The sequence below is a fragment of the Cucurbita pepo genome, chromosome LG18 (assembly GCF_002806865.2).
Source record: "Cucurbita pepo subsp. pepo cultivar mu-cu-16 chromosome LG18, ASM280686v2, whole genome shotgun sequence".
Lineage (NCBI taxonomy): Eukaryota > Viridiplantae > Streptophyta > Magnoliopsida > Cucurbitales > Cucurbitaceae > Cucurbita > Cucurbita pepo.
This window is the reverse complement of record NC_036655.1, coordinates 7,446,269-7,457,882: the sequence shown is the minus strand read 5'-3', so window position 1 is coordinate 7,457,882 and position 11,614 is coordinate 7,446,269. Positions and strand designations below refer to the sequence as shown.

Below are 11,614 nucleotides of genomic sequence, written 5' to 3'. Positions count from 1 at the left end.
TAGCCAATTTGTGATCTAATTCTGTTTTAAATTAGTAATTTGAATCAAAAGTAGGAAGGCTTACTTAACACGCAACCTAAATGTCAACCAATAAGATTTAATTGCTTACATATATGCTTTATAGAACCAAATTCAATTATTCTAACAGATTGCCTTTTCAACACCATTGAAGGGTGGCTCTTAATATTGAAAACAATGGTCTCTTTCATTGCGCACACAGATTTGAGTAAGGGAAATCAACTCCACAAAAGTGAAGTATGAGGATTCATTAACATGAAATGATGATCTCTGGGTGCTTTGGGAAGCTAAAGATTTATGTTTTTTTTCTTATAATTAGACACAGTTCTCTCATAAACTGACTTTGTCCATCTCCCTGCTCAGAGCATTGGCTCTCACCAAGCTTCCGATGGTATTGACAGCCAATTTCAAGTCCTCCAATGGGTTCCCAGGCACCACTCTCTTGTACAAGTAACTGTCGAACGTCATCTTCTGCACATACTCGTCCGCGCACATCTCCACAAAAGCTTCCCTCGCCGGATTCGACCTGTAAAACACCTTCTGCAGCACATCCAGAACCTTATAAGTCGGCCAGTATGTTTTATCCCACTTCTCCAAGTACTTCCTCAGGTCTGATTCCTCCACCATTCTCTTCCCGTTTTCCGACCCCTCCACGATTGCTTCTGCACACATTCGCCCGCTCTTCGCTGCGAAATATATGCCTTCGCCAGAGCATTTTGTCACGTACCCGGCTGCATCGCCTACCAGTGCCACTCTCCCGGCCAGCCTCCGTGGACGGGGGTGCTCTGGGATTGGATGTGCTTCAACTCGGATGATTTTCCCCCCTGAGATCTTGTCTTTCGCTCTGTTTCGTGTGGCTATTTGAAACTTCTTGATATCGGCCTTGTGAGTCACGGTGCCGGTGCCGACGGCGACGTGGTCGCATTTTGGGAACACCCACCCGTAAAAATCCGGCGAAACGTCGTCACCTACATACATCTCTGCAAGATTCTCGTAATACACCATTTTGTCATCTGGGATTTTGATTCTCTCCTGCAATCGCAAACCCCCAATACTCTACTTTAACACAGTAAATTCTATTTGGCAAGTAAATACTACAAAATGTCGCTCAGTAATTTGTCCTTAAATAAACCCTAACCCTAAAATCGATTTACCTGAAATGCGATGGCGTAATCGTAATCGCCGGCGTCAATGGCCTTGGCGACGCGAGAATTGGCTCCGTCGGCACCAATCACGGCGTCAACCTCCAATGTCTTCTTCTCTCCGACGCCTCCTTTCTTTCCATCGTACGAAGTGTAGTGAAGGACATATGGTGAATTTCGTTCCTTCGGAAGGTCCAATTTCATGACTAAGCCATTAATTACATTAGCTCCATTCTCAGCGGCTCGCTCGCGAAGATACGCGTCCAGAACCTCTCGCCGAACCATCCCAATGTACTCGTGAGGTTTCAAGGTCTGGCCGATGTCCACGGCAACGTTCGATGGAGAGATCATCTTCATCTTCGTGACACGGCGGTCAATCAGATCCAACGGGAGATCGAATTCACCAACCATGCACAGCGGAATCGCCCCACCGCAAGGCTTGCAGTTGTCGAGCTTCCGCTCGAACAGGAAAGTCTCAACGCCACCCTTGGCGAGAGTTTCAGCAGCCGATCCTCCAGCAGGGCCGCCGCCAACCACCGCAACTCTGAGGTTGCGGCCGGCGATTTTAGGGCTAGTTTTGGCAGCGGAAACATAAAATCGACGCCGAAATTGGGGGTTCGAGGTGGCCTTCGTTTGAGTGACGAAATTGGGCTTCTCAGGCGACGATTGACGGAGTCCGGTGAAGGATTTGAGCGCTACGGAGGCCATTTCGTCGAGCAGGGGAGTGAAGCTCGAAATGGAATAATGGCGGGTGGAGTGCGCTGCGTGATTTTTATATATTTAACGGATATGGTTTGAGATATGAGTGTGTGCTGGCCGTTGGATGGAGAGAATGGACGATGGATATTAGAAATGGATAATTGTACTAGATTCTTAGGATACCCTTTTTCATATATTTAATATTTTTAATTATTGTTAGTAATATTCGACTAGCATTGTGCCACGTTTCCACTCTTTCAGCTTTGTTTGTAGCTCTTCCACGGGAGAAAAGATATCATTCATGCAGCCAATTAATTAACGCCACCTCAGCTACGAACCTACGTGTCGTGGCTTACCGTCCTTGCCTCCATAAAAAAAAACAATAAAAACAAAATTGTTTAAAAAATATCACTTTTATTATGACTAAAAATAAAATAAACCCATTTCGATCTACACATCAATGAATGCATACGCCACCCTTTGGTTTTGTGAGAAAAATCTCCTGTGGAATTTAAAAAAGGTACCTTTTTTGTTGCATTTTTTTTGACTCACCAAATGAGTGCATTGAGCATCAACAACGTCAGAAAGCGTTTCCAGATCATCCTAAGAATATTTTCAGTTTAATTGATGCTTTTGTAAGAGTCTAAGTCCACCGCCAGTAGATATTGTCTGTTTCGTTAGTGGATGTTGTGTGTTTGTCCATTGCCATCACCATTATAAAATGCATCTCACTCCACTCCAAAGCTTAGTACCACATGATTATGTGTCTAGCTCTAATACCTCCCGTAATAGCATTATTAAGTTCATCTTTTTAAAAGAATGTTAATAATTCTTAAGCCCACGGTTGAAGCAACCTCGAGTAGGTCACCATCTGAGCCCAGAATTTTCAAAAACCAAAGTAGCTGCAGTAGGTTTGAATCACCAATTGTTTGTTTATCAACCCAACAACATCCTATCCTCTCTTAAAACCTTCACAATCGACCACCATGCCCACGCCCAATTCACCCTTCCTCATCAACCATGAACTCCTCTGCACCATCACTCTGTTTCCTGCTATTCACCCTCTTAGCAGCCGCCGCCATTCCCAGCTGCCACTCCAAGATGGTGCAGTTCATATTCGGCGACTCACTCTCCGACGTTGGAAATAATATGTACCTTTCAAGGAGCTTAGCTCAGGCAAACCTGCCCTGGTACGGCATTGATTTTGGCAATGGACTCCCTAATGGAAGGTTCAGCAATGGCCGCACTGTTGCAGACATTATCGGTATCCTAATTAACCCACCCTCCCCTTTAATTATATCATTAATTGGTTACTTTTTTTTACTAATCTCCAATCTTTTTATCCCAGGTGATGAAATGGGTCTACCCAGACCACCGGCTTTTCTCGATCCCTCGCTAAGTGAAGATGTAATTCTGGAAAATGGAGTGAATTACGCATCTGGGGGTGGAGGAATCTTGAACGAAACTGGCGGCTACTTCGTGAGTTTCGAATTCATACCCAAATTAACAAATTAAAAGAAGCAATTTATTAAGATTTAGATTGAATTAACCTGCAGATTCAGCGGTTTGGTCTGTACAAACAAATTCAGCTCTTTCGAGGGACGCAAGAACTGATCAAAGCCAAAATCGGGGAAGAAAAAGCCAAGGAGTTCTTCGAAGAAGCTCGATACGTGGTTGCTTTGGGAAGCAACGATTTCATTAACAATTATCTCATGCCCGTTTACTCCGATTCTTGGAAATACAACGATCAAACATTCATCACTTACTTGATGGAAACCCTTCGCGATCAGCTCAAGGTTCTTAATTTCTAAAGCAAACACCCACTTCAAATTAAAAATCTCTGTTTTGTAATGGGGTTATTGTTTTGCAGTTGTTATACAGTTTGGGGGCAAGGCAATTGATGGCGTTTGGGCTGGGTCCAATGGGCTGCATTCCGCTGCAAAGGGTACTCAGTTCATCCGGCGATTGCCAAGACAGAACCAACAATTTGGCCCTCAGCTTCAACAAAGCTGCCAGTAGCCTTCTTGATGGCCTCGCCACCAGGCTTCCAAATGCCACCTACAAATTCGGAGATGCTTATGATGTTGTCGCCGACGTTATTAGCAACCCCGGCAAATATGGTATGGAAAACAAGAAACAGAAACAAGAAACAAACAGAATTACCAAACGGTTCGACATTTTTAAAAGGAAATGGACATTGTTTGTTTTGTGCAGGGTTTAGTAACTCGGAATCGCCATGTTGCTCATTTGGGAGGATCCGGCCGGCCCTTACATGCATTCCGGCGTCGGTGCTGTGCAAAGATAGAAGCAAATATGTGTTTTGGGATGAGTATCACCCTTCGGACAAGGCTAACGAGTTGATTGCTAATGAACTCATTAAGAAATTTGGGTTTTCAAGAGTTAATCAAAACGGAGCTCCATCTCCAGCCCCTGAAGCTGAGGCGGATCCAGCCCCAGCTCCGGCCGCGGATCCATCTCCTTCTCCATTCATATCTCCATCCCCACAGTGACTTCAAAATTTTCTCTTGTTTACAGATCTTTGTCTTAACAACTTTTCCAATACTTATTCTGTGCCTTCTTTTTATTATTATTATCATTGTACTATGTGATTTTTGTTTCCATTCTGATTGGCTAACAATGGTAAAAAATTGGTGCTTGCAATAATAACAAGATTCTACACCTCTCCATTTTTTTTTTTTTTCCAATTCTAGACATGGGTCGTGATCCTTCAAGCTCATCGATATTAAATATGGTCTACTTTCACCTGTTATGTATGATCATTATTCTCACAGTTTTAAAATACGCTTGCTAGAGAAACATTTTCATATATTTATAAGGAAAGATTCGTTTCCCTCTTCAACTAGTGTGGGATCTCACAGTCGACGCGTTGCGTATCTCTGTCATGGTTTTAAAACGTTCCCTTCTCCAACTAATGTGGGATCTCACAATCGACCTGTGTCGTATTGTCGTCACGATTTTAAAATATGTCTACTAGGAAGAGGTTTGCACACTCTTATAACAAATGTTTCGTTCCCCATTCCAATAACTGGGATCTCACGTGTATTATTTTATAATTTCTAATATGCAGTAAAATAATAAATGTTTTTTTTAATTAAAACAATGTCTACAATTAAAATAGTTGCATCAAGATATGAGAAATTAAATTATTACAAGAAGTGAGGAAGATTTTTTTTGGTATATTTTTTAAACAAGAAAAGTAGAGCTTATTATAATGAGCATTAATACCAAGTGTCACACCCTCAAATTAATGCTCCAACATTAAACATTAAATCAATACCTTAATACATTGTTTTAATCCAGTCCACGTCAACTTAAGGAGTCTTTAATTATAAATACTTGGTTAATTATCCTCCAACCGCCCACGCGACCGTCCTTATTATTAAGATAATGTAATTGGAAAAACTTTACCCATGAAGTAGACATGTTAATTAGTTTTATGTTTTATTATTAAATTAATTTCATTTTATTTTTATTTTTAATTAAGAACTGTTGACTCTTTTTACACCGAAAGACAAAAGAGGGTTTTGTTTGCATTGCTTTTTAATTACTCTTACGTGGTCCAATAGCATAAATTTGTATATTTAAAAGCCATCACTGGTGGGACACGTGTCGCGTTGTGTAAAAGAGAATTTAACTCGGGGACAAAGTGCAGTGAAAGGTAAAAGCTGTAGATTTGTCCCACGTGTCGAATTTTGAAGACGTGGAGGGAGGATTAGACGTATTAGTTTAGCTACTTGGGAAAAAGTTGGGAAGCTTTTTCCATGCGTGGGCCACGTCGGAAAATAAAAAGTTGGAATTTTTACTATTTTCCTTTCTTTACTTTTCTTTTTCCAATAATTTGATCCAAAATTTATGTACTTTTAATGCGTCGAAAAATAGATGGTGATTTTTTTAAAAAATAAATATCAGGAAAAAATTAGTCAAAATACACTTAAAAATAATTAGGGAAGGGAATATAAAAAAGGGAAAAATGGAGAAATTAAATAATATAATAGTTTAATTAATAAAAGAAAAAAGGGGAGAAGGGTGCACCAAAATGTGCGTGCAACCGAGAATCAGAATACGAAGGAACTTGTGGCTGGTAATGAAAATGGGACGATGACGTGGCATCCACCTCTTGCTTAAACGGATCAAAAACGAGGACCGAGTTGCCCAATGCCAGCCCAGAGTGCCTCCAATATCCAATATCATCCAATATCATCCAATATCCAATTCCTTTCTCTCTCTCTCTCTCTCTCTCGATTTTCGTTTCCTTTTCTCTTCCTTTCCCTGTTCTTTTAGTCTTCAAAAAATGCTGGAAATTAAGGACCCTGCGATTAAGATTTTCGGCAAGGAGATTCAACTTCCGGCCGACTGTGAAGTTCCGTTGATCGAAAGTGACGATTCGGATTCTAGTTCTCAGAAAGAAAATCGAGATGAGGCAGTAGAAAAGGTACAGTTCAGTTAATCAACATTTTGTACACTCAGACCTGAATTCCTCCTGTTTGTTTTACCCAATTCTGTACCAGTGCTTGTGCTTCTGAGCTTCTTTTTTTGCTTTTTCCCTCTTTCCGTTTTTTCCTATTTGGTGATTACGGTACTCTGACAGGGCGGTTCGCGTGTTGACCGTTTAGATGTTCTTCAGATTTTACTGTTTCCGGTTTTTGATTGGTTGTTTGTAAACGCCTTCTCAAGCAGATTTTGAACTCTTTCGTTGCTAAGTACCCTAATCTGGCATTTTGGGGGTCCCAATTGATATTAATTTTGGTTTTCATGTTTGAAGATTAGGAACGTTCAAAGGGGGAAAATTGAACCCGCAATTCTTTTGGATTCAAAGATCGAATCTATCTTGTCTTAGGTTCCTTTTTTTTCCCATTTGAAACGGCAAATCGATGATTTTCCACTCTTTAAAACAAAAATTAGCATGGTTTCAATAAGCTACTGTTCTTATTGTTCGAGCTATAAACTTGAAATTGTCATTCATCTTGTTTATCGTTTGGAATATCCTATTCCTCGCAATTAGTAGTGAGATGTTCTCTATTGTCTTCAAATTTATATGGATTTTCTCAGGTTTCGGTGGAATCCATAATCTGTTATCTGTTTGACTTTGTACTTTGATAATAAACCAGTGTATACACCAACCTCCCCAACCCAAAAGAGAGAAAGAAGAAGAAAATATTGGGACAATACTCACGATTTGAAAAGAAGTGTGAATTAAAGATCATTACTGTTAATTCTCGTACGTTCTTATACTGCCAACTCTAGTGTCCTTAATCTGCTATTGATTTGTGAGGTGGAGCTTTCTCGCTGACATGACTGATTTCTGATATATAAATTTTGAAGTTATATGGTATCTGTAGTAGCTCAAGAGTATTAAGAACTGTTTCAATTTTTAGGATGTAGGAAAAGCCACTGAGAATTCAGCTTCAAAAGAAGAAACTCTACATGATTCGGAGGATTCTGCATGTGTACAAACGGCCAATGAGGCACACATGAATCCTGAAGTGCTATCAATGGATGAGAATGACAAACCAGAGAAGGAACAAAATGACGCACCCAACTCAAAAGAGAAATTGAAGAAGCCAGACAAAATACTTCCATGTCCCCGCTGCAATAGCATGGAAACCAAGTTTTGTTATTACAATAATTATAATGTCAACCAGCCACGCCATTTTTGCAAAGCCTGTCAAAGATATTGGACTGAAGGCGGTAATAGGAGAAATGTCCCTGTTGGAGCTGGCCGCCGAAAGAACAAGAACTCTGCCTCACATTACCGTCATATTACAATCTCAGAGGCTCTTCAAGCTGCACAAATGGATATTCCCAATGGGGTCAACCACCTACCATCCAAAAGCAATGGCCGAGTCCTCAATTTTAGTGCAAACACATCTGTGTGTGAATCTATGGCCACTGTCCTCAATCCTCCGGAAAGAAAGGTCTTGAATGGGACTAGGAATGAATTTCATAGACTCGAAGACCAAGGAATTAAAGCACCTTGTAAGGGTGGGGAAACTGGCGATGATTGTTCCAGTGCATCTTCAGTGACTGTGTCAAGTTCAACGGAGGAAGGAGCTAGGAGGTGCCCTCAAGAACCACAGATGCAGAACATCAATGGTTTCCCTCAAATCCCATATCTTCCCGGTGTTCCTTGGCCTTGTACATGGAATGCACCACTACCTCCACCGGCTTTCTGCCCTCCTGGAGTTCCTTTATCATTCTATCCTGCGACATACTGGAGCTGTAGCGTTCCAGGTGCTTGGAATGTACCTTGGTTCTCTCCACATCCCTGTTCTCCAAACTCTGGTCCAATTTCTCCTATACTAGGGAAGCATTCCAGAGATGGTGACAAACTCCAGGCTGATAATTCTGGGAGGGAAGAACCTCCAAAACAGAAAAATGGATCTGTTTTGGTTCCCAAAACTTTAAGGATTGATGATCCAAATGAAGCCGCTAAGAGTTCGATATGGGAGACACTTGGTATTAAGAATGATTCAACCAAAGCTGTTAATCTGTCTAAGATCTTCCAATCAAAGGGTGGTCAAAAGAATAGTGTATCTGAAGTGTTATCATCTCCTGTTTTGCAAGCCAACCCTGCAGCGTTCTCAAGATCTCTTACTTTCCGTGAACATTCGTGAATGGTATTTTAGTGATGTAAAATTTTAGTCCACTTTATAAGGGGAAGTTGGATTTTTTCTCCCTTAATCTGCCTTAGGGGTCACTTTCCTTCCTCCTCCGTATAATTAATTTTTCAGGTTCATTGTAAAAACCTCTGTAACTTCAGAAGCTAAAGCATGAAGTGGAGACAAGCATCAATCTCAAGCTTCTTCTGCCCAAGAAGCCATCCAGTTTTTCAAGAATCCTGGTATCGTTGTCTCTATAGAAAGAGTAGCAGGCATTGCTTCTTTTTTCTCTTTCTTTTTTTAATGTCTTGAGTTTGTGGGTTTGCTAGCCATCCTTTTGCTGTACATATCTTTACATATGTGAATATAGCTGAAGTAGAGTTGCAGCAAAAGTTTCTCAGATGTATAAAATGCAGTTAAAGTTTGCTTCAATTTTGATGATGGCTGTCCCATTGCATTCTCCTCCTGGCTGGATAACCAAACCCAAACTTCAAATCATTGTATTGATAAGATCTAAAGAAATGAGTGTCATCTTTCACCTGGAAATATACAAACAACCATATAGCAGAAGGACCCATATCTGTCACTGTCAAAGGATGAAAATGTCTTTCAATATCTCAACATAATGCCAACTGCCAGGACAAGATGAAATATTCCACACAGCTAAGCATGTCAAAAGTAGAGTGTCAATTGGTGAGCACCAAAAAGGCTCCCTAGAAGGGTAGGTCTGAGTTTGAACCCTCAGTAGATATCAGACCAACCAAAAATAACACAGGAAAAGCGAAGTCCCTTTCCCCTTCAATCCCTACAAAACACCAAAAAAACTTACTTCAAAAGACTGGATCACAGAAACACCTTTCTTTTCCACTCTTTTCCCTTTCTATGGTAAAACATACAAACTTGGATGGAAGGTTTCTGGCCCTTGATCTGAAGTGATAAACTTGGGGTTCTCCTTTTCCAAATCCTTTTCCCTTGCCTCCCTCTTTTGTGGAAGAAAAGATGTTAGATGATCAAAATGTCACACAAAAACTAGTATTTTCACTTAAACAGAAGTGATAAACGTCATTGTCGTCCGTGATTGATGAGCAAAGGAGTATGTAGATATTTTGTTAGTAGGATGAAATATAAACCACATATTATGCAGAAAATCAGCTGCTGTAGGACCCAGAAGCTAATGCCACAAATCATTCTTGGGATTTCTCTTGATATTTCTCTATTTTTCCTTTTGCTGTTTTCTCTCCCATGTGAAAACTACCGTCCATTGCTTCACATCCATAAGCTTATCTTTGGTTTAGTTCTGAGGGAAGTTAGTTGATTTATTGCTATTTGTTCAATTGAATTTATTGCTATTTGTTCAATTGAATTTATTGCTATTTGTTCAATTCTGGTGAGCCTGGTTGTCCATTTGCACTGAAACTCTCACTCAGTGAAAGAAACATAGATTTCAAATGGCTTTCTGCTTACATTTCAGTTTTCTTTTATTCTTTCTTTCTTTCTTTTTTCAATCTTCAGTTAAACAATTTGAAATCTCTGTCTCAATCACTAAAGTTAAACCCAAAGAATGGGTTATCAACTTTACACTGTGACTTGTATTATATTTGTACTGTGCGAGGAGTAAAATCCAACCATTAGTGCTATTTCCACTATCATCTCTAGTGCATGCTTTCAAATATCTGAAAAGAAAGGCCTTTCTTTTATGTAATCTGATTATTTTTATCAATATGGTCAGAAGCTTTTTTACTCCATGAAATCCCACCATCTCCACCCTAAATTATTGGCTTTTCAGCCAAAGTTGACTTGTTCAGAAGAAATTGCCCAAAGCTCACAGGGATTAAGAGTCAACTTCCCACTATAACACGTCTTTCTGCTTATGCTTTCTATGCCATATTATAGATTGTTTTAGAAGTCTAAATGCTCCTAATAGCCAAACTACATCGTAGCAGTAGCTGTTAGTGTTTAGTACCCATAAGAAATCTTGATTAATTAGAAAAGAAAGATCAAATGTTAGGAACCACGAACTTCTACAATGGTGTGATATTGTCCACTTTGAGCATAAGCTCTCGTGACTTTGTTTTTTGTTTCTCCAAAAGACCTCTTACCAATGGAAATGTATTCCTTACTTATAAACTCGTGATAATCCCCTTAATTAGCCAATGTGAGACTCCCTCCCAAGGATCCTCAACATGGAAATGATTCGAACGGGTGAAAGTAATGAATCCCATCCACTAAGTTACTTAATGACCCAGTTTCTTTGGTGTTCCTCTGACATTTGGTCGAACAAAGTAGGTAGAAATTCCGTTGTTTGAGAAAGCATCCACAAGAAAGAAGTGTGGATGTGAAGCATCACTTCCCCATAATCCAAAGAAAAAGAAGAAAGGAACATCCAATTTCTCTGATAGTGGGATTGCTAAGAATTTTAACTTTACAAATGTATTCCCAAGTTCCTTTTTCACTTCCATTTTATGCTTTTTCTTTCACTTCTTTGATCTTTCCTTCCCAATACGTTGAACTTCCTTTTGAACTCTGACCCTTCAATCATAGGTTCTACACAGATCACTCATGAAGGCATAAAGCAACGCTTCTACATGATACTGTATGCAGCCAATGAGCTTGTTGTTCGCATAATAAGAACATTTCAATCTCTTTTTGTTAAGTTTTCACGTCTCATACTTGAATCGATTCTACCTACAGGTTATACTATAATAACTCAATTGGTCATTTGTTCTTGTGAGATCCCATATTGGTTAGAGAGGGTAACAAAAACATTCCTTATAAGGGTGTGGAAACATCTCCCTAGAAGATGGGTTTTAAGACCGAGAGACTGATAGCAATACATAATAGGCCAAAATGGACAATATTTACTACTGGTGGGCTTAGGCTGGTACAAATGGTATCAAAGCCATCACCCAACGGTGCGCTAGCAAAGACGCTAAGCCTCCAAGATGGTGGATTGTGAGATCACACATTGGCTGGAGAAGGTAATGAAACATTCCTTATAAGGGTGTGGAAACCTCTCTGTAGAAAACACGTTTTAAAATCGTGAGGTTGACGGTGATATGTAATGGGCCAAAGCGGACAATATCTATTAACGGTGGGCTTTGGCTATTACAATTCTACACCTTCTTGAGTCTGGTT

General features: G+C 40.0%; 3 protein-coding genes across 3 annotated transcripts; 2 read left to right on the top strand and 1 right to left on the bottom strand.

Moving 5' to 3' along the window:
• Nucleotides 1–117: 117 nt before the first annotated feature.
• On the bottom strand, nt 118–1,927 carry LOC111779576 (geranylgeranyl diphosphate reductase, chloroplastic). Its single transcript, XM_023659639.1, has 2 exons — nt 1,173–1,927; nt 118–1,050 (listed from the first exon to the last, which is right to left on the bottom strand). The coding sequence occupies exons 1-2, from the start codon at nt 1,866–1,868 to the stop codon at nt 349–351; spliced, it is 1,398 nt and encodes a 465-aa protein (XP_023515407.1). The 5' UTR covers nt 1,869–1,927; the 3' UTR covers nt 118–348.
• Nucleotides 1,928–2,663: 736 nt separating this feature from the next.
• LOC111780305 (GDSL esterase/lipase At1g74460) lies at nt 2,664–4,480 on the top strand. The gene is made up of 5 exons (XM_023660676.1): nt 2,664–3,123; nt 3,208–3,338; nt 3,416–3,655; nt 3,730–3,979; nt 4,074–4,480. The coding sequence occupies exons 1-5, from the start codon at nt 2,880–2,882 to the stop codon at nt 4,367–4,369; spliced, it is 1,161 nt and encodes a 386-aa protein (XP_023516444.1). The 5' UTR covers nt 2,664–2,879; the 3' UTR covers nt 4,370–4,480.
• A 1,573-nt stretch (nt 4,481–6,053) lies between these two features.
• LOC111780211 (cyclic dof factor 3-like) lies at nt 6,054–8,917 on the top strand. Its single transcript, XM_023660545.1, has 2 exons — nt 6,054–6,312; nt 7,256–8,917. The coding sequence occupies exons 1-2, from the start codon at nt 6,172–6,174 to the stop codon at nt 8,492–8,494; spliced, it is 1,380 nt and encodes a 459-aa protein (XP_023516313.1). The 5' UTR covers nt 6,054–6,171; the 3' UTR covers nt 8,495–8,917.
• The last annotated feature ends 2,697 nt before the right edge of the window (nt 8,918–11,614 follow it).